Genomic DNA, 23089 nt, shown 5'->3' with positions numbered 1-23089 from the left:
ATGCAGGCCCCAGAGCAGTCAAAGACCCCCCCAGCCCCCCCAGCAACCCCCTGTTGCTAGGAGAAAATACGCATTCTGCAACTTGGGGGCAAAAATGTCCTTGTGATTGCCTTGGTAGCTATCCTATTGCTGTGGTTGTAGTTTGAATGGAAGTGATGGAGTTATTTACAGACACTGTTCAGCTACTCTCTGAGCTGCAGTGGAACGGGGAAAATTGTGACAAACCAGAAATTGAGACCGTTTGCCTTCAACACATTTTTAAAATACTTTGTATGTGAACCTTCTTCATTTCCTTTTTCAAGTTGCACTACCACTGAACTTTTGAAAACAAAAATGAAAAATTACAGTTATATTACTGGCAGCCATGGCAACCTGCAAAGCAATGATTAGAAGGTTTTTGGTGCAGCACCTTTCTTGAACCCACCGACAGCCAGCAGCCTCCACAAACCACTGCCAACAAGTCGGGGAATACCCTTTTTCCAGAGCAAGTGGTGCTTATATTACATCCATTATGGTAGACAACTCTTGAGCAATGTGTGCATGACATCATGTGAGAAACCTCAATACCAAAGTATTCTAGACTCAAATGTGAGGCCATCTGTTTGACAGATAAAGCTTGGCTGAAACTGGGTCATGCATCAGGACTGTGATCCCAAGCACAGCAGCAAATCTACAACAGAATGGCTGAAAAAGAAAAGAATCAAGGTGCTACAATGAACCTCAATGAATTACAGACCTCAACCTGATTGAAATGCTGTGGCAGGACCTCAAGAGAGCTGTGCATAAATGGACACCTCAAAAAACTGAAGCAACTTTGCAAAGAAGACTGGACCAAAATTCCTCCACTTCAATGTGACAGACTGATAAAGTCACACAGAAGATGATCAGAAGAAGTTACTGCTCAGTCCTCTGAAAACCTGACTGTCTATAATCTTAGAATGGTGGGTGCTCATGTTAAACAGACTTCAGGCAGTTCTAAATGCTCCATTTCACACATTTTTTCTACTCTTGGATCTGTATGATGTCAGCATACAGTGGTCATATCAGACGCCCCGCCCACCTGCTGTTCTTCTGTTTGCTAGAGGCAACCAATCAGAAGAAGGTCTTCTTAAAGGACCCGATTATTTCAGACAATGGATGAACTGAGGGGGCTGCACCAAGGCTCAGTATAAAATGAAGAAGGGTTGCATCATGTAAAGCTCCTCTAGTAAATGCTCATGAAAAAAAATGACCTGGAAAAAAGCATAATAGGTCCCCTTGAAATTTATATTGCAGATATATGGACATGGATTAGTTAAATCGACCACTCTGGGATTTATACAAACAGGACTATGGATAATAATCTGTTTTAATAATAAATGCAAAAAGCTAAATCAAAGCTAGTTTTAGTAAAAATATGAAATTTCAGAGATGAAAAGTTTCCCCTTGACTGCCATATATAATTAACGCACCACATCCCGTGCTACGTGTCAGTCTTGCTGCAGCTATCGTATCCTCTTGCACCCATTCCTTCATTTGCTCCCTTCACACCCTTGACACTCTGCAGTACAGTATCAATTAAAATGGAACCCGTTTTACATCCAAATGGTTGCTGAAAAGACTTTGATTTCCGTTTGTGCTTGCGGTGCAGAGATGCAGAAATTCCTCCACACGGAGAGTGTGAAGAAACAGCCAGCAACAACTCGTTAAAAAGCTTGAGATTTCTTTTTTTTTCTTTGTGTGTGTGTGTGTGTGTGCGCGCATGTCTCTCCTCACAGTTTTGGCTTAGTGCTGCATGCGCTTCACCATAAAGAGGGTAGTTTTCCATTGATGAGCCGGCACAGGCAGCTTCAGCACCACCAGCAGCAGCAAGCAGCAGCAGCAAATCACTACTCTGTTAAAAGGCCCTGATGCGTAGCAAACTCTCCTGCCAAGCTGCCTCGCTCCAAATCTGCCTGCTTGCAGACCCCCTGTAATTGGAGGCATTAAACTTGCTTTGGACAGGATGGCAAATGAGTGCTTTGAGCTTGGAAGAGAACTGACTGGTGCATTCAGAAGGGCTACAGCAGTAGATGCAGCTAAATCTGACAAATCGCTGCCAATCCAGCAGATCTGTGCGTTAGCGAGGCGGTTGTGTTTGTAGTGTGTCTGTGTGTTTCTTTCTTTTTTTTTTTTTCATTCTTTTCTGTGGGTCCTGTCTTGGCTGGCGTTCCCGTGTGTGATTATATACATCCAGTATAGCGGCCGAGCTGGTGTTAATCTCACAGTAATCGTCAGGATCACTGCGGTGATGTAGCGATTTGATGTTGAACCGCAGACTGTCGGGGTCAGTGATGAGCAACGAGCAGCCATGAAATAAAACCTGTCTGTCATCCTGCCATCGCTCCCTCAAGTTTCCCCTCCACGGAGCACGCTCATTAAAATCTCTGTGAGAAAAGTGTTGCAGCCGATTTCTCCCCACTAAATGGCGCATATTGCAACATATCGAGATGCTTTCCTTTAGCTTCGCTGCCATTCTGCTTCACCTTTTAAGATCCTGCGGTGAAAATTATTGCAGCTCTGCTGTGATGGAGGGATGTGGTGAGCTGCAAGCTGGAGCGGCCTGCAAAGCTGGAAACACTTCAAAGGTTTTAATGATAAACAGGATGCAAATTCTCACTTTTGACACCGTGTCAGATCTCAGATGTAGTGGTGAAAAGCAAGCGAGCATGATTAAAAGCCAGGCCCCAATGCATCTTTTTCCTGACAGACTTCCTCCTCTGCAGGCCCGTGTGCACAATAGTGCTCTCCAAGGTCAAACATTTATTTATATATATATATATAATTTGTGTATCCACATAAAGCACACTGGCACCACCACAAAGTATTTATGAGCCTTATCTACCTGAGAATCTGACACACTTGATAAATGCCACAGGGCTGTGTGCTGACTGCTGTGTGCACATCCTGTGAGAGCCGCAGAGATGATTAGAGAACATGCGGAGAACACGGCACCAGTCTTCCCTTTGGTGGCTGATCATACAGCAGCAGCAGGAGCAGCCTGAGCTGTGAGTCAGAGATGGTTAAGTATGAACCCTCAGAACACCTCCCCCACCCCCCTTAGAGTTGAGCTTCCTCTCAGTCAATAAAAACAGTAGGTGACAGCTTCACTCATCCGCAGTGGTATAGAGAGCCGGTTTGTGTCCTGGCAGACAGATTAAAGCCAAATAACACTGACATTTGGTGTGAAGCCAGATTAACTTTGCCTCCTTGAAGCCTCTCCAGCAGCAACAGAGACTGAAAATCCCCAGAATAGTCCTGTGGTCTCACTAATTGGCGAGCTGTGTGGACAGGGCTTTGATTAATCTTAAATCTTAATGAGTCCATCCAAAGCTGCTGTGATATTCCGACTGAGGTGGTAAAACGCGCTCGCTTCTCGCCTCTTTTCATCCCACGGCTGGATGAGAGGAGACCGGGAACTTCGGCCTAGTGAACCCGCTGAGAAATCAAAGAGAATACCAGAGATCCATTTAATAATTTATTTGCATATGATTATCGTAAAAATACTGAAAGAGAAATGCTTATTTTTGTTCTAGTTTTCTGGCATTTTTTTTTTCTTTACAATCTAATACACCTTTACTTGCACAGGAAAAGAGTCTGCCCTAACAGACACATTTTCTTTCAGCGTGACATATAGTTTCAGATATTTAATGACCATTTAACTGTAATTTCCTCTATTTGTTTGCTCCTCAACATTAAACAAACAAGCATATAAACGAGGGTCATAGAGAGGCCAAAGTCAGGTCAGATAGTTGTAAATGCTGAGCAGGTTGGTCTAATACAAATATAGTATTATATACAGGCAGTTGTTTAATGGGAAACTGCGCTGACAGTCGGCGTGCTGAAGAAAACACGTGGGGAGAAATGAACCAATGAGCGGCTTCGTTTTACATCCGTGTTCGCAGGTCTGGTCGCTATCGAGGTCATGATGCTCTCATCTGGAGAACGACCTTTTAAATTCCCACTGACCTGCGACCCTTTACCAGAGTTCAATGTACAACACAGCACTACCACAGGTGCTTTTCATTTGGGGGGGGAGGGACAAAAACAGGGCCAAATCTCAATCTTGACCACGTCTGCTCAGCGGTGATAAAAGGTAATTATTAGTCTGTCCGAGCAGAGCTACTCATTCCTCACTCATCCATTCATGTCTGTCTGCTTTGCTTACGTTGGGAAAAACAAGCATTGTGATTAAAAAAAAAAGGTAAGCCCAGGTACTTGTTAAAAAAAAAAAATCAAAACACAAAAAGAAACACCTCTTCGCCATAATAGATAATAACTTAGCATTCAAAACAATGCATCTATGAGTCGAACGAGATTAAGAAAAGGTGGACGTTAAAGCCCATCCAGCAAAGTGCCAACAAAGCAACAGTTAACGAGGACCTTATTTATACTTTTCTCATGAAGACGTTTCCACTTTGGCATGCACATGACGTGTCCCGCACAGTGTCAGTTACATCTCTCCTCTGACAGAGAGACGGTGTGAAGACTCGGATGCTTTGTACAGATTTGTAACATCTCCCATTACACGTGGAAGACGGTTTTTAAGAAGGAAGCGGATGAAAAGTGTGTCGGTTTTTTTTTTTTTTTTTCTTATTTCCCCAAAAAAAAGAAAGGGAAAAAAAGCAAAATAAAAGAACATTTGGTTGGGTTTTTCTTTTTAGAAAAATAAAAGGAATAACTGATTGGATAGATGGTCTACAGCTGTCTTTGAGTTAGTTTTAAGCAAACGATTGCTTTATCTTGGCACTGTTGCATCATCTGTGTGAACTCGCCCTGTCCTCGGTCTGAGGGTGAAGAGAAGGAAAGACTGATCCCCAACCAGCAGAAAACACATGCAGACATGCAAACACAACCTGAGAGGGAGCAATAAGAAGTCTGGCTTTATGTCAATAGTCACGAATCCACAAGTGTCAAGTAATGAACACACACACTGGAATGGAAAGTTCTCTTTAAACAGACATTAAGTCTCCAGTGGGAAAGAAATCTCCAAAATGGTCCTCTTTCACTGCGTAGCCGGAGCTTCCGTCTTTTCATTTTCTTCAATTTTTTTATTTTACATCAGGCTCTTTGTGTCAAGAGTTTCTAGGTAGTTTTTAATTCGTCCAGTATCCTTGCAGCTCACACCCTGATCGGGAGAGTTTGGCTCATCTGTTGCCGAATGATTTCCTGACTGTTGTCCGGACTCTTCCTGTTGTGTCCCGGCAGCGTTCCTCCCAGCCGCAGCAGGTCCCTGCCAACACAAAGACACACAGGTCAGCAGCAAGTTCACAGCCACTTTAAACAAAAGGTGCAACTCATTATCAGTCCGCTAAGTGCTCTCACTGAAAGTGGATAAAGGTCTAATCCATCCTGGTGTCAGTGTAGCTAAATTCTGCAGAGTCTATACACTTAAATCTCCTGGTTGTAGACAATAAAATTACAGCACCAGGAGAATAAGCTCAAAATTGCTGATCCGGAGCTTCATCTGCTATAAACAACATCCAACTCAAATGCCAAGCCAAATCTATTCATCACATTTCCAGTTTTAATAAAAGTTCAACATATTTCTTGGCTATCTTGGAAAAAGCCCCGCAGCCTCCGAGTGTCCTTTGTTCCTCGGCCAGTGTCCTTGTTTTTAAGGCCCTCGTGGCAGAAGATACTCCACAGATAGCGCTGCATCTCATATCCTCTCTCTCCCTCCGCTATCTGCCCCGACATCATTGAGCAGCCAATGGCAGGTGAGCAGCAGCGAGCGTTCGACGCCTCACGCGTGCACGCAAACACGGGCGACGCTCTCTAAATCATGCTCTGACAACATGATCCGTTCTCTCTCCTCCTCTTCCTCCTGCTCCTTCTCCATCTATCTCTCACTGCTGCATACAGATGAGGCCATAAATTAATCATTGGCATGTCATCTGCACACAACAACAGCATAACATGCATGCACACACACACATACACACCCATTGCTTTCCTATTCGCTCATCACAGCATTGGGTGCGCCCTCCCCTGATGCATTAAAAAGCTCATTAGCAACCTAATTAAACACATTCCTCTCTTTTAGCTTCTCCTCAATCTCCCTTATTACTCACACTTCATCACCTCCTGCTTTTCCACATCAGCAGCCCTGGCTGCTGTCTGTCCTATCACCTACATTCCAGCATCCAGCCAAGTATAGAGGGAATTAAACCGAGGTCAGCCATTACATTTCCACACACAATTAGCTTCGCTGAGCCCAAATCCTGGCATAAGAATCGCCCTTGGGGCTCGGTGTTGGAGTGAAACTGTGAGCCAAGGAGCTGGCATCAGACCCAGATACTCTGCGTATGAATTCTGCCTTATGTGACTGTCTGAAACGGGGTGCCATCGCCAACGTCAGAGACAGACTTGAGGATGTGTGCTTGTTTCATTATACGTCACTTAAAGGGATATCTTAAACAAGTACTAATCATACAGTGGCAGGGCTATCAAAAGTCAACACTGAAAACAACTCATCGAGAGACCGAGGATGGGCACCTACGAATAAGTCAACTTTTACACGTCCACGGGAAATGTCAGAGAAAAGGAGCAGACGTCTGTCTGGCAGCAAAGCCCTCCGAGCTCAGAGGCATCCTCCCAAGTCACCCGAAAGCATAAAACAAACCGAACCCAACAAGCATGAACCTTGTTGTGCCTTTCCTTAGGCCAGCCATAATTTTTTTACTGTGACATCTCATTCCCACAACCCAGAGGCACAGCGGTGCTCATCTCTGCACCAGTCTTCATCCTGCACTTCACAGCCGTCATATGCAATACAGAGGACAATTTCACACAAGGTGAAAGAGAAGGAATTGCATCATTGCTTTCTTGTGTTTGCACTATTTCTGCTATTATTGTAGAAAAACCTCAAAAGCATTTTATGCCTCAGTTACAGCAGGTGCCAAGACTGCCACAACACAGCTGGTATCATTTCTAATTAGAGTCCCTGCTTCTGCATTTACTGTAAACTCTGGCTGCTGCTGTGACCTGAGAAGCCTCAGAAAAATGGACAGAAGTTGAATTACAATGTTAAACAGATTTGCAGACCAACTCTCATTTTTTTTTTCTTTTCTGCAGCTATGAAGAAAAGTAAATTCAGCAGGTTTCTCTGAAGAGTTGCTAAATCTCGCGGCAAACTTGCCAAGGTGGTGACAGTGAAGTGCTTTGCTCTTTCTATAAAGGACTGAGACGCAACACTTTTCTAAAAGCAACACTTTCCATCCACTTTGCAACTTCTCTTCATCTACTTTAACATTAACTTCAGCTGAAGACATTGATCTTTAGTTAGAAAAAAAAGAGGAAACTCAGTATCTCTCAAAGTGCTTGTTGGATGGTGGAAGAGTGTCTGAAACACCCTCTACCCACACCCTTCCAACAAGGTAATCAAAGCCTGTGATTATAACAGATTTCCCCACATTATGGAGCTCTGGATGGAAGAGAAAAATTAACTGCACTTTTCTTACACAGTAGATATGAAATCAAATCAAAGTGCAGACTTGCAGCTTTAATTCAGGGGAGTTTACTAAAGTTTTACATTAACTGTTCAGAAATAACAGACATTTTTACACACAACCCCCATTTTTAGAGGCTCAAATGTAATTAAACTATTGACTGACACGCAGTTCTAGAGCCAGGTGAGGCCTGCTGCCTTGTTATTTCCTAACAAATGAAACAGATATAAATGAAGTTAATTCAACATATGAAATTTGAATTTTATACCTTTTCACTGAAATTTTAAGAGTCAGTTGGTGCAAGCAAGGGAAAAAAAACGGCTGGTACTTTCTTAAAAAGAAGGAACGAGAACAGAAACAAGGAATAAAAAGAAGGAGCAAGAACAAGAAGGCCGGATTAGACTTTGCCAGAGAACATCTCAAAGAACCTGCACAGGTCTGGAAAAAAAAACGATGGGAAGAGAAAAGTATGGAGAAGGAGAGAAACAGCTCATGATCTGAAGCATACCACATTATCTGTCAGACATGGAGACAGTGTTTTGGCATGAGCGTGTATGGCTGCCAGTGGAACCGGGTTACTCGTGTTTATTGATGATGTGACTGCTGATAGAAGCAGCAGGATGAATTGTGAAGTGTACAGAGCTATGCTTTCTGCTCAGACTCAGCCAAATGCTGCAAAACTGATAGGACAGTGCTTCACAGTGCAAATACTTTTGTTAAACCCCTTGAATTAAAGCTGAAACTCTGCACTTTAATCGCATTGGTTGTTTGATTTACTGTACATCACTGACTCTGTTTTGTAGTTTTGAAAGCGACAAAAAAAAAAAAAAAAAAAAAAAAGTATCTTTGTCTGACAAATGATGGAATTACTAACTGTACGCTCACCCTGAGTAGGTACTGGTCACCACCTTGAGACTGGCGGCGTTGCGGAGCAGCTTATCCAAAGTGCTGACGATCCGAGAGAATTTGGGCCTCAGGTTTCTCTCCTTCATCCAGCACTCCAACATCAGCTGGTGCAGCACCATGGGACAGTCCATGGGTGGGGGCAGCCGGTAGTCCTGTTCTACTGCTGTCATTACCTGAGGGACAGGAAATCATTGTCAACAACGGTCTCACCCACGCTAACAGCTCTGTAAGGCTGTGTCCACACAGGGAGCGTTTCACTTGAAGCTGAATTTGTTGCTAATGGATGGAATGGTAACCCTCTAATGTACTTACAATGTCCAGTATCCTGCACTCTCATTGGTAGTTAATCCTGGGACCCACCCACTTTGTTTTTCACCTGTAGTCCTGTGAACTTGCCAAATGTCACTGACTTCCTGTGGTCTCCGGTTGCCACATTGAGGCAAACTGCTTCCTGTGTGAACGCAGCTTAAGGCTGTACTTTGGCACAGTGGACTTAAATGCTAGCGTCATTATAATAATAGCCATAAAGTCTATGCTCCATCAACCCTGACAACAGCAACATTAAACATACAATGATGAAAAAGCTAAGCACACATTTTTCATCCACCATTTTAGCTTTAAACTGGAAGCAAAGGGACCACAACTAATTTTCAGCCAGTAGGAGGGTACGTCAACGCTACTGATGGCAAAACAAGAGCTAGCTAGATAGTTAATACCAATGCTAGCTAGCAAGTTAGCTAATAATGGTTGTTTTTGTTACTAGCGAACACCCATCCGACAGGTGGGTATTGCAAGGCCTGCAGTGCTTTTTCAAATGATTCGTTTCATATTTAGTGGAGACTTGAACAAAATTCTGTTGTGGATACAAATTTTTGTGACCATGAAGTTATATACAGATGATGTACGATGAACATATAGATGTTAATGATCTCTGTGTGTGACTGACTGTGCAAAGCTTTGTTCATGTTGACCCGCCTGTTAAGGAGGAAATTGGGTACATACAGACATACCTACATATGCTAAGATCCTCACAGACGATTATTATAGTACGCTAAGATACTTGGTTTGATGATGTGCATGCTGAATTATCACTTTTGATGTAAAAAAAAAAAAAAAGTACGGTCGGAGGCTCGACAAGTTGCAAATGTCTCCAAAATGCAGCAGCTTATGCTAATAGCTGCAGAACCCATTTTCAATGAGTGCATTACTCGCTGTGTTTGAATTTGAGTCAACAAAACTACAGAAGCACACTACGAGACATATCTTAACAAAGACGCTGTCATAATGCTTATCAGATTTAGGCTGATAAACAGAGATAGGACTGTTATTAGTTTTGCAAGTATTTGATCATTTGTTTAAGAAATCGATTATTCTTTATCCTCCATATATCTGTAAGTAATTTCATGGAAATCCATCCTCGAGTTTTCAGGATATTTTTTACTCAGAACCAAAAAAGTGAATCTCATGATCGCATTAGCAGAAAAGATGAGCGGTCACTGAAATCCTTACAATTCATCCTCTGAAAACAAAGCAGATCTATACATTTATACACATTTTACGGCCGTCTTATTGATTATTGTAAACCTGTTTCACTCTGAGAACAGAAGTCCATAATCATTTCCATCTTAAGAGCGACGTAACCAGCCTGGCTCAAACAATGAAGGTATTCAAATTAAGATTACATTTCAAATTTGCTATGCTAAATATCAACCCAGAAGATTGGGCCTAAGGATTTAGGCAAATTTCATGCGGCACCGCTACAGAGTGTTACCATTTGGATCTGAATCATTCTTGTTTGGCCTTTGTTTTTGTGGTGTGGGAATAAATCGGCAGTTCCTGTATTATCTCCTGCATTAGAGAGTTCCTCAGCTCATGCTGTCACACATTCCAATCTTTGTTTCGGCATCTTCACAAAAACTATAAAAACAATATTCTCAAATTTGTCACTTTGAAACTGCCGTGATTGATAGGAGAAACAATAACTGGAGGAAGAACACGTTGGCTCATGGATGTGATTTCGCCTAGCAACTGCATTTGCCTCCATAAGCTGCGTATGGGTTTTAACTCCCCACAACAATAAAAAAATGCCATTTGGGAACAATAAAACATTTCTGCAGTGCTTCTCGTCTCCTGCCGCTTGTCCTTTGATTTTTATGTCGTGCTTCTAGTCTGCGAGTACCTCTGTTTATATCTCGTATTTGTTGACTCTGTTGCTTATTGAGCGATGACTGTGGCACAAAGGCTATTGGGAACAATAGTGGGCTTCTACTTTGATGCTTTCATTACTGGATGTGGGTTTTGTTGTGAAAGTTATACATACATTACTGCCATTTTTCATTTCTGCTCCTTTTTTTTGCTTTATTGCTATCAGCGTTACAAGTCTCTTTTTGAAGCTCAATACAGAGCAGATATTCCTCAGAGAGTAAAGTGGAGTACATACATATACACATTGCTTCAGTACTTTGTTCAGGGAGGAGGAACCAAGAGATTTATTTTTTCTTTCCTACGAGCTCACTGCTGCAGTTACAGTGTCTGTGCAGTGCAGATAGCCTACAGGTAACAACGCACGTAAAGAAGAAGAGGGGAAAAAAAAAAAATCCTTTACTGAGTATGCCTTTGTGTATGTGAGGAGGGAGGCTTTGCAGTATGGATTTGTAGAGGGTGGGCAGGCTAGGGCCGTAAATAAGGTGGTAAAAACTAGAACACAGGCACACAGCTGCACCAGCATCTGCAGTGAGGAGATAAAGACAGCAGAACAGGCCCAAGTCCAACATGTCACGCTGGAAATCAAAGCCACAGCAGCTCAGAGAAACTCTCAGCTGGCCCTAAACTTAGACATGAAACTCCCTCCATGCATTTTCAGTACATAGATATAGGTTTGCTCATGAGACTTTCATGGTGACTTACATCCTGGTTGCTCATGTCCCAGTATGGCCGCTCTCCATAGGAGACCACCTCCCACATGACGATGCCGTAGCTCCATACGTCACTGGCGGAGGTGAACTTCCTGAAGGCAATGGCCTCTGGTGCTGTCCACCGAATGGGAATCTTACCACCCTGCAGACACACACAAACACACACACAGAGAGGGAGAGGGGGGGATGGTACCAGCTCTCTGGAAGATACTCCAGTCTTAGAAGCACAGACACAAGCAGCAGCATACAAATGCAGAAAAATGCGAATGCAAATTTCACAGATGGTCTCGCGCGCCAGCGTAAATATTGGCACACGTGAAAAGTCACACATGCATTTATATGTACATGTAAAACAAGTGAAGGGGATCAAATTAAGATGCTCAATTAAACGTGCGCAGTGTACACAAACACAGAGGAGCAGAGACAGCACGCAGACGCGCACACATTCGCACGGATTTCACTGACCAGGGAGCTTGTGTAAGTGGGGTCAGCAGAGGTGTCGTCCAGAAAGCGGGACAGGCCAAAGTCAGAGACCTTGCAGACCAAGTTGCTGTTGACCAGGATATTTCGGGCGGCGAGGTCTCGGTGAACATAGTTCATGTCTGACAGGTACTTCATGCCCGCAGCGATGCCACGCAGCATCCCGACCAGCTGCGTCATTGTGAAGCGGCCGTCGTTCAGCTGCAAAAAAAACCCCCACACACAGCCAGAGACGGAGGCAGGGAGGGTGCAGAAGAGGAGGCGGTTAATGAACAGGGAGTGGAAAATGAGAAAGAGAAAAGATGTGTTGAAACAGATGATAGGGAAGAGTACAGGAGATAAGAAGAGAACCAGAGGCAGCAGATCAGTCACTGAGGCCACATAAACATGACATCTGTCATTGTGCTTCATGGCTCCTCCTGACAGTCACTGACAGCTGACCTTTTCATGCATGCTGTCCAATTAGCTGATTAATTAGACTCTTTACTGTCGTACTAAAGCTGTTAAGGCTCAGCATTGACTCAACACAACAATAAAATAATGGGAGCTGCAACACTGAAATCGAAACCAGACCACTGTAGGTATATGTTGCCATTCTCTGACTGGCAAACTGGTTGCAAGTACAAGCTGCACATGGCTTTGTTTTCATTTTCTTTGCCTACTGACATGAGAATAAAATCAGCCTGTCAACAAAATCACTGTCATGTTGCTCCAAGATCATTTGCAAAAAAATGTAAAGTCCTAGATATGCAGAAATTTGCCCTCTTGTGCAACATTTGAGAAGCATGAAAGTAATCTTCGATGAGGGCTTTCAGGGTTTAATTTACAATTCTCCACATTTGTGACGCGTGTCACACACTCGAGATCGCAATACATCAGCACTCCCGACTTGCAAAGGCTCGTGTACCCTGATGTGTGGGAGCTGAACTAAAACTAATCAATTAAACAGTTAAAAAATGATTTGAAATTTCTGCAAAATTGAACGAAGCTACGGTGGGAGGTTTTCTCCCATGACCTGAATATGTAATACAAGCAGGGGGGGGGGGGAATAAAAAACAATTTTCGACATAATCAATTCCGTCTTTGGCTCCGTGATGAGAAAGCAAAGAACGCGGGGCGTGCCATCACAAAACCATAAACATCCTGCCTTGTAGTCTGCACACTCCAATGAGGTCTGACAGGCAAACAAGCTGGGATGGATGGATGTATAAACAGCCATGATTCATAGCAGGCCTTCAAAGCCACGGTGGCGTGTGTGCATGTGTGTTATTTCTATGTTTCTATAAAGCTTCTACATGTGCATATGTCCACATGTCTGGGGGGGTGTGGGGGTGTGGCCCGAAGCTCTTCTGCGGGTGACACACTTGGACAGTTTGTGCATATGTGTGTGTGTGTGGGTTAACTCTATAGTTCCCTTGTTAGAGCAGGACTCCGAGATCCTCTGAGTCACAGGCAGTGTGACACTGGCGGGAGAGCGGGGGTGAGGAGAGCACAGAGCAGGCACTTTTTTCTGTTATCTGTAGGACAGCTGGCTGAGAGGAGTGGGTGAGAAGGAGGGAAAAAGCTCAGGCTGCACTATCAGATGTGGAGCTGCAAATAATGACTGTTGGCGTTATCAGTTAATTATTTATAAATTGGAAATTAACTTGAAAATTGCGAAAAATGTCCGAGATGCTTAGAAGGGAAACAACGAGTTGACTTGACAATTGGCAGATCGATTTGACATTTTGTAGACAAACTAATATATTAACAATTAAATGAGTGATGAAAAAAATAAACGCAAATGCAGTCCGGTTCCTTTTGTCCAAGCAACATTATAAAACCCGAAGATTTTATAGATAAAAACAGCTGAAAAAGGCTGATTTGGCTGCAGTAAAAGAAGTCCAGCTTGATTAATTACTTATCAATGATGATTTGATAACCAAAATTATACCCAATAAATGTTATTTAAACTGAGCAAATGATCCATCATCATCAATTCAACAGGAAATCAGACCATTTGATTATTAAAAAAAAAGAAAAAGATATGGGACACAATGCTTCAGAATGTTTGTTTGTTTTGGAAAAGTGGCAAAAACAAGTATTTGGTCTTATCTTGGGTAAAAAAAAGCAAACTTTATGTACCTAAAGTAAAAATATAATATTGATTGACCCCAATTATTGATTCATTAGTGTGTTCTTCACTTTAATGTTGCAACTGGAGAGGATTTTAATCACCTGTACACTGCTGAGTAGCTTTATCTACAATAACGCAGCATCATATATTAGTAGACTTACACATAAAATCTGCACATTAAGAAGTAACTAACACTTTAACAGAAATGGTGTGAAGCACAAAGTGCAATATTTGCATCCATAATGTAGTGGAGTACAAGGAGAACGTATCATAGTAAATAAAGTGTAAGTACACTATAACTACATGAGTAAATTTGCTCACATTAATTCCACCACTCATCCAATCACTGTCATTAATCTCATCTATGTGTGGTGAGTGTGGCTGGTACCACCTGATGCCCCCCCTTCTTGATATTGAAATTTAAAAACAGCCATCGAGGTCAGCTGAAGTGTTTTTACATCTCAGTTATCCACTCTAAATAAAAAATACATTACAACGTTACTACAGTGTTAGGATCGGACAAATAAGTTGGGCCGCTATTGATCGGCTGGGGAAAACCATGGAAAACAATTAGAATGTCAGCCAAAGGTTCACTACCAATACAGCAATAAAGTTGCAACAACATTTCTAAATATAATTTATCAGCTACACGATGACTAAAAATAATAAAGGATGAAACAAACAGATTTTGATGGATAACATTTCAGAAGCTACGAATAATGAATATTTATCATTTATCCCTTCTAGACAAATAATTATCAAAACTGATTAAGTCCCCACTGATCGAGAGAAGGAGGCAAGGGCTCTCATGTTGAGCTGCAGGTATTATTCTTATTGCTGATAAATCAGTTAGCTTTCAGATAATTAACGAATCCTTGAAAACTCCAATCAATATTTCACAGAGTCACAGAGGACCACGTCAAATTGCTTATTTTTTTCATATCAACACTCCAAAGTTCAAATATATTTAATTAAGAAAGATAAAAACAGATCAAATCGTGCTCGTCAATTAATTTCCCATCGACTAACAGAATGATGGAGCTAAGTATTGCACCTCAGTTTCTTGTAACACCAAATTGGCAACTATCAAGAAGAGCTAAAACTAGCAGTTATACCAGTAAGCAGTAGAAGCAGTAGTCTTTCTTGAGCACGATAAAGCACCTTCTTTTACAAGCCACATTCACGCATATTCATAAAACTCTCCATCAAACCCTTCAAAACAAGGCCGACAAGCTGGTCACTGTTACAATCCTTCAATGTCATTTATAATACCAGCCAAAAACTGCTATTAATACCAGCAGCAGAGCATTTATTCACCCACAAGCATTAAGAATCCTCATTTAGTCAAAAAGCTGCAGTAAGTAGTCTTCTTCACAGTACAGCCACGCAAGAAAACACATTTTATCGGATGTAAATGACATGTAATAGTCCCCACGCAGCTGGAAATGTACCTTGTGACACCTCATTTCTCATCCTGCCTTTGTTCAGCGTTTTGTGTAGGTGGTCTGAACCGAAAACTCTGATCACTAATGTATTCTGTGGTTGTACAAAGACTCTCTAATACGCTGAAGCAAACCTATCCAAAGGTCTGCGTGTGACAGTTTTCCACCAGGAGTTTGTGCACGGGAAAGCCTGTCAGCATCACTCAGTCACGTCAAGCAGAGACACTATGCTTGTCTCCAGGCGTTATATTGCGCATTTAATCTCTATCACTCAGCAAGTAAAGAGCCTCGGGGTGTTTTACAGAGAGTAAAACATTCTGATAACCCAGAGGTATCGTGAATGACTGTCTGCGTGCATGTGTTCCTCGTGGCTTTGATGCAAACAGAAAGCAATCTCTTTCTGTCAGAGGTGTTGTGGTGCACGCCTCCCGCCATGCTTACCCTGAGGAAGGAATCGAGCGCTCCGTTCTCCATGAATTCGGTGATGATGAGGACGGGGCAGCTTCGCGTCAGGACGCCCTCCAGGCGGATCACGTTGGGGTGGTCAAACTGACCCATGATCGAGGCCTCGGCGAGGAAGTCCCGCCTCTGACGCTCGGTGTAGCCGGCTTTCAGCGTCTTGATCGCCACCACCATCTCCCTGCGCCCGGCCTGCTTGAGACGTCCGCGGCACACCTCGCCAAATTCACCTAGAGTGAGAGAACAAGGTGGCGAGAGGAGGGGTGGGGTTGATGGGGGTGGGGGGTGGGGGCGAAGGGGTTGAGTGAGCAGAGGAAAGAAGGGGAAGGGGTGGCGGGAAAGAGAGCGTAGGGAAGAGTGCAGGGAGAGGAAGCGTTACTGGTCGGATTCGGGAGTGAGTTGAGGGTCGACTTCAACTGTGGGAGAGAATTAGGGGGGGGGGGGTCAGGGGTCAAAGATGTTGGGGAGAGAGGGAGTGACTGGTATCGATTGAGTGTGCAACCTGGGAGTGGTGCAGGGAGGATGGGCGAGGTACTTGAGGGTTTTGCATTTGGTGCCTGAATACGAATGTTCACAAAGGAAAGAAAGACAGAGAAGACAGGAAGGTTGAACGAGCAGGACGAGCAGACTGTCATTTGAGGTGAAGTTAGGACATAACATGCTGCTGGAAAAAAAAAAAAAAAAGAAGGGGTGGGGGGAGCTACTGAGAAGTCCTTCCCAGCCACAGCTCTCATGTGCACTCTGAATCCTAACCCTGCAGAGCCCCGGCCTTGATGGCATACTCTTGCTCAAATAAATGTTTAATAAACGTAAATTATTCTCTGTCCACTTGGACAAAAACAGCAGGGTTCTCTACCTGCACCGATGACTTCTTCTATTTTTACACAGGAGATGTCGATTTCTTTGGCAAACTCGTGGACTGCGTCATTGGGGTCCTCGTAGGTGAAAGGGTCGATGTACACTTTGACCCCTGGAGAAACTAAGAGGGAGGAATCAAAAGAGAAATCAGCATCTGTAATGTAGGCCGTACGAGTTCATCAATTAAAAAAGCAAAGCTTTGAACATGGCAACGGCTGAATAAAATGACTGAAATCAATGCTGCAATATAAATAAGACATGCTTCCTGCTATGCTAGATTTGATCCATGGAGAGCAAAGCCAGACTATTAATCCAGACTGATTTATCTCAACAACTTTGTGGTGAACAGAGATTCAGCAGAGGCATTTATATAATGAAAAGGATAAATCCTAATCCTAAAGATCAGCCGACTTTTCATCTAACTCTGGAGTGGACGACATTTATTTCCAGAGGGGCCACACATTTAATAACTGAATTGAAATATGGCTACAAGTTACTGTGAAAATATTGCTAACATACAAAAGCAGAACATGAGATGCAACAGCAGAAAAACCCACTTAAATCCTATATGAACATTAAAATGAATGCAGGACGTTGCAGGCTGGTCTCAGATGGTCTGCAGGCCACCTCCGTGTTTTACCCACATGTGTGTTAAGGCCCGATCATTTAGATTGGTTTATAACTGAATGGCTGCAATATTGTTAAAGTGGTAATTAACTCAGTAGAGTCTACACAGTAGAGTCTTACTCCTGTTCTAGTACTGATAGCATTTCTATTAAGATCTGTGATGTTTTGTGCAAGGAACTCTCATCTGGTACTCTGCAATATGCACATTATACATAGAACAAAAAGAGTTAACTAACAGTTAATTTTGTTTTATTTTCGGCTTTTAACTGACAGCATCCAGATTAGAGGCAGACAGGAAAGTGGGGAGATTGCAATTCATGTCATATGTGTCTCAGGGGAGAAAAACAGAAACTAAACAAATGGACTGACTTTCTGCAGGCTGAAATTTCATCCTTAGTAAAATGTCACGTTAACAAATATTTTTACATTTCAGTGTGAGGATAGCCATTCCTCTCCCAGTATTGAATTAATCCCAGGCTGCACATGTGTCTACTTCAACTCGAGACGATCTGTTTGCTTGGACCTCCTCTGAGACAAAAGGGAAATGTTTTCCTGACTCAAACAGGTGATTGGATAATTGATTAAATCAGTGGGTTAAGCGTGCTGGCATGAGCAAAAGAGCACAGAGGAAACGGCTTCCAAGCAAAGCACATAAACTTACTGTATTGCTGCAGTTTCTCAGTGTACTCCAGCTCTGACCCGCTGCGCTGCTTCCTGTAAACAAGAAGCACATGAACAAAGTCACATTGGCATAATCAGCTCTGGCCAGCTTTGCAGGTACAGTGAATCAAGCTAAGATCTAACTCCACTATCAGATAATCACAGACCGAGGAAGAAACTCCCAGAGCAGCTCTGTTCTCTCTCTCCCCCCCCTCCTTCTGAGCTGATTTGTGGACCAAAGGTAGCAACTAACAGTTTTCACCCTTTGAGAGGGTGTTAAAATTTAATGAGCGTCTTTGTTCAAAGTTTAACTGACAACGTGAAAACATGTAGTTCGGCCTGTCGGTAATGAAAATCAAACACTTACTTAAGGCAGACAACAGCGATAACCACCAAGGCAACAATGACCACCAGACCTGCGGACGCCGAGCCAATGATGAGAGGCAGCTGGTCCTGCACTGACTTCTGAGGGTCACCTGGGCCACAAAGCACGGAGACACGCAAATGAATACATAACAGCAGAGAGATTAAAGGGCGGCTTGCACTGCATGTGTAATGGCTACCAATTAATGCAGCCATAAAAACGATCAAGCCTGAACCCTCATTAAGAAAAGCGTTGCAGCAGATCATCAGGAACAGACGGTAAAGCAGGACAGAATTAATCCGTACTGTGGAGGCTGGTGCTGAAGTCCATGGGGTTGCTGTAGCGTCCGTACCCAGCAACGGTGCGTGCTCTGACCTGCACCACGTAGGGTGTGGCAGCCCGCAGCCCCTCCACCTTGGCTGAGCTGTGCTGGGAAGTTACAGTGTGTGACATTGCGTGGCCCTGAAGGAAGAATATGGATCATTAAAGCAGCAGGGTTATGTTTGTCCATCAGTCCGCATTATAAAGCAATACCGTGCTTGTTTACTTGGGGAAAAAGAAATATCAATCTTTTTTTTTTTTAAATTAAAGGATGAAATTATTCATGGATAAAATATGCCACTTCTCTTTTCTTTTTTCTTTTTTTTTTTAAAACAGACTAGGAAGTTTTACTGTTGCTGCTTCCTTCAGTCTAGTATGACCAGCTGCTTTAAATTAGCCAATAACAGCTGAAGATTAGGCCTTTCCTTCTTGCTGTAGGATTATAGTTCATTTTATTAGTCCGCATTATCCTGTAAATGTCACTTGTGGCCACGGTACATGGTGTTTAACAAAAATTACAGTTACATTTTAAACTTATGATGATAAATCTTCTTTAAAAATGCGTGAAGCCAAAGCTGAACTCATAAAGAAAGAATCAAACCTGTGCTGACACGGAGCGCAGCGGGAGTAAAAATTTTAAAACGAGTCAGCATTTTGTTCTTCTGGCTCTTCTGTCTGAAATCAGCAGGTTTTTTATTTTTTTTTTGATTGGGTTTTCTGGTGAGATGGTTGAAATAAGGTCTGTGGTTAATGCCAGCTTTAACTTTTGTGCTACAACATAAAGAAAAAAAACGCAAGTTAATCCCCCTCTTGTGTATTGTGAAGCTGTAAGCAATGCAAGCCAAAAACTACAGAAGTGCCAAAAAGCTGCAGCTTCTTTAATGGCCACTTGAGGCTAGCTCGAAAAGCGAGTCAGTCCCCATAGACACCAATGTTAAAACGTCCAATTTTGTGGTATTAACATTTACAGCCTGGCACAAATAAATAAATAAATAGATAAATAAAATAGTTTTGCCACTATGGATAGTTTCCCTCTTCAGTACAGCAGTATCCACCTGGATACTGGAGTTGCACTAATATAGTTTATGGATGCAGCTGCTAACCAAGCTTGTTAGCGCTATTAGCACTGTTAGCATTCCACCCTTGACATGTGACTTTAACTTGTCTGCCATTTTGGACGTGAAAATCATGGTGGCATAAAATGGATAAAATGAAGAAGGCCTCACGCACACAGGCCTACAGACAAGTTACTAACGCCCGGTAACCACCTGTCATTGGGGAAAATGTGTATTCCCCCACCGGGTCTATATGATTGCTTTGGTCACATTCAGTGTTGCCAAGTCCGCTTATTTTAAGCAACTTTGGGCTTGTTTTTTTTTCTAAAGTCGCTTGCAAATCTCGTGAGTCGCGGGTTGCGGCTTTTTGGGCTTATTTTTGAACGTGGAGTTGCTTATTTGGGCTTGACTTACTTTCCGAGTTGACTCATTGATTATCTCTCGGCGCCCTATAAAAAAGCAAAAGACGAGTGGCAGGTAGTTTGTCCCTTCCAAGCCCCCGTTTCCTGTTTCCTGTATCTCTCCTGCACAAGTTGATCGGGCGCACACCCAAACAAACACTCATAACAGCCCAGAGTGAGGAGGCAGCGCAAGAATGAGCTCCAGTAAGTGGGGAAAATATAGAAAAAATATAATAAAGAGTGTGAGAAAGAGAGCGCACTTACAGAGTGGATCCGAGCTCCGATGGGAGACAGAGGCGCTAAAAGTGGGTATGCACTATATGCAATGCATAGTTGCGCCGCACAAGAGGGCTGCGCCAAAACGATGTGACGACATTATTTCTCTAGTCGCATTTTCTGTATTTAACAGCTGTGCGTATGAAATGATCAATAACAGAGGAACGGCGCTGATTAGGCACCTCCTGTGCTTCTTCACCCCCACCCCCCAAAAAAAATAAAATAAAATAAATTGTGTCCGCATACACCTCTGAAAGTAGCTGCGGTCCTAATGGGAGACATACCAAAGGCATTCTGCAGATTTTGCAAGTGTGAAATATGTGCTCACCATGCTGATTTAGTTCAACATGCTAATACAGAGAAGCACACACAAAAAAACTGCACCCTTCTCTTCTATGAGGCTATGAACCATGGGTTTTACTGCTCCAAAACACAATGAGACAAAACAAAGAAGTGTGCTATACTACTATAGAGCTATACTGTTTAAAAGCAACCTCAGGTTTACACAGTGTTGTGGGTTGCCAGTTGGGCTTCTTTTGGGCTTGTTTTCATAGAGCTGGTTGCTTGTTTCTGTCGCGAGATCTGGCAACACTGGTCACGTTGCTGCAGTCACAGTTAAAAAAGAAGCCAGGGACTGCAAACACTGTCCAGCTGCTCTCTGAGCTGTAGTGAAACTGTGAAAATTGTGACACAAACTGGAAATGCAGACCGTTTCCCTTGAAACACATTGGCTGCAGCGCTGAGACCTCAAAGGTGAAACTAGTTAGTATTTGCAGAAGAATGTGAAAATTTACAGGAAACCTTGGTAATCTGCCAGCAAACAAAGCAATCATTGGGACTGAATTCACCCAGCAGCCTCCAGGAACCACTGCCACCGAGTCGGGGAGCAGACATTTTGCTGTAGGGATTGGTGGTTGTATCACGTCCAGTGTGGCGGACAACTCTTGAGAAATGAATGCATGATGTCACATGAGAAGCCTCAATAGTTGGTATGTTACAATCAGCCAGCAACGTTCTCCGAGCTCACCGCGCGTTCAGTGTGGGGGAAAGCACTGATTGCACATTTAGACACCAATTTAAGGTATATCGATTCGAAATTTTATGTTTCAACTAAAAACTGACTTAGTTTCATCATGATTTCTTGATTAGAAAGTAGTTTATTAATGCCCAGAATGCTCCTTTTTCAAAGGCGGCCGAGAGATCGGAGAGATGAATTGGCCGTAACTTCATTATTTTTCGGGGCTATTGATATGGTTCAGGTATCAAAATGTATCTTTTCCAATGCTCTTTCATCTGCACATGTTTCAGCGAAGATATAATTGGAAAGAATTAAATTTTTTTATAAACACACCTATCAACAGTAAATTCGAGCATCAAAAAACCAGCACGGTGGCAGCCAAAATGCTAATGCTGAAGCTTCAAAACACACAGTGCTAGACCAGCGGGTGTCTGAGAGTAAATGTTCGCTAATAAGTGAGGCTGAAGCTATTTGAACACAGATTATTGATGGTTTGGTTTATTTGTTTACTTTCCATGATAATTCAATTTTTTGCTTCAAAAACAGTAGAAGTTGTGTTCATTTATGCAGATTATCTTGCTGAAGTAGCATAAACCTTTATTTTTTATTTTAAAATGTTGGGTTTAATCCAAAAGCTTGTGGAAAATGGTTATTGTGGCTAATGTCACTGCTGTTAGCTAACAAACCGTACAGATTGAGTTTGTAGCTCGAACTGAGCTGCTGCTATAAGACGGTTCAGTATTTACTCTAACTGAAGGTTAAAGGCAGTCTTAAACATTAGCGCAGAAAAAAAAAATTAATGCTGCACTTTAAAAGCGACTCTTTTAAAATCACACATTAACTACAATATATTTCACTTCACTTGAGCTTATTGAGACACAGTAGCTGACTGCGTAATATGCTAACTATTGCTAACTATCTTAGCACCTGCTGGATCATTTCTCTTTCCTAAAGATTTATTCATATGCATATTAAAGTTCTGAACCGCAATCATTTCTACATTCAGAGCCGTCCAGCAAAATGTTGGACCTGCCTCAACTTTTCCCACAATTGAATGTGAAGTCATCCAGCAAAGCTAATCAAATGCATGCAAATTACTTTGTGTACATGAATGGAGCAATTCTAACATTTGCATGACAATTGCAGAGATGGAGGTTTAAACGTCGGAGAGATGATGTTGCTGTGAAATATTCATGAAATTCTCCCTGACAAGCTTAGAAATGCTCTGTGCTGTTTTTGCCTGTAAAGCTTTAAAAGTGATGGGCCTGGGACTAAAGCTGGCCTTAGCAGAGCCAGTGCAGACCCTTATTCTTTTAATACAGGGGTGGGTGTTTAGCCATCCGAGTTCATGAGTTGGTCCTAGGGAATTTGATCCATGCCAGTGATGCAGGATGTACATAACCAGTTGCTGAGTTTGCACTTACAATAAGAACCTCCAACTCCACTGCAATATCACACCAGTGTCCAAAATGTAATCTTGGTCAGAGTAAATAAGACACACACTGTGACCTACATAAGGCAGCAGCTATAAAGTCAGAGCTTACCCTCTCGTGGTATTTAATCTCATAGTCCAGAATGACTCCGTTGGGTTTCTCCGGGGGCAGCCACGACAGGCTGAGCGTGTCTGAGGTGGAGCGCATTAGATGGACAGTTGGCACTGCTGAAGGTGCTGTGGGTGGACATCAGAGAGAACAGTATATTATTACACTGGTACTGGAAAGT

General features: G+C 42.7%; 1 protein-coding gene across 1 annotated transcript in view; it reads right to left on the bottom strand.

Annotated features, from left to right (window-relative positions):
* Positions 1-3496: 3496 nt before the first annotated feature.
* Positions 3497-23089, bottom strand: part of ephb3a (eph receptor B3a) — a 35517-nt gene continuing 15924 nt past the window's right edge. Inside the window, exons 6-15 of the mRNA XM_030752705.1 lie at positions 22912-23036; positions 18602-18758; positions 18300-18408; positions 17934-17986; positions 16644-16766; positions 15770-16017; positions 11756-11971; positions 11283-11432; positions 8355-8548; positions 3497-5251 (exon numbers count right to left, since the gene is read on the bottom strand). Of these exons, the coding sequence (XP_030608565.1) occupies positions 5140-5251; positions 8355-8548; positions 11283-11432; positions 11756-11971; positions 15770-16017; positions 16644-16766; positions 17934-17986; positions 18300-18408; positions 18602-18758; positions 22912-23036 (1487 nt within the window). The 3' untranslated portion in view covers positions 3497-5139. The remainder of the gene's footprint in view (positions 5252-8354; positions 8549-11282; positions 11433-11755; positions 11972-15769; positions 16018-16643; positions 16767-17933; positions 17987-18299; positions 18409-18601; positions 18759-22911; positions 23037-23089) is intronic.

This window comes from Archocentrus centrarchus, chromosome 17 (genome assembly GCF_007364275.1).
Source record: "Archocentrus centrarchus isolate MPI-CPG fArcCen1 chromosome 17, fArcCen1, whole genome shotgun sequence".
Taxonomy (NCBI): domain Eukaryota; kingdom Metazoa; phylum Chordata; class Actinopteri; order Cichliformes; family Cichlidae; genus Archocentrus; species Archocentrus centrarchus.
This window is presented reverse-complemented; position numbering and strand designations above follow the sequence as displayed.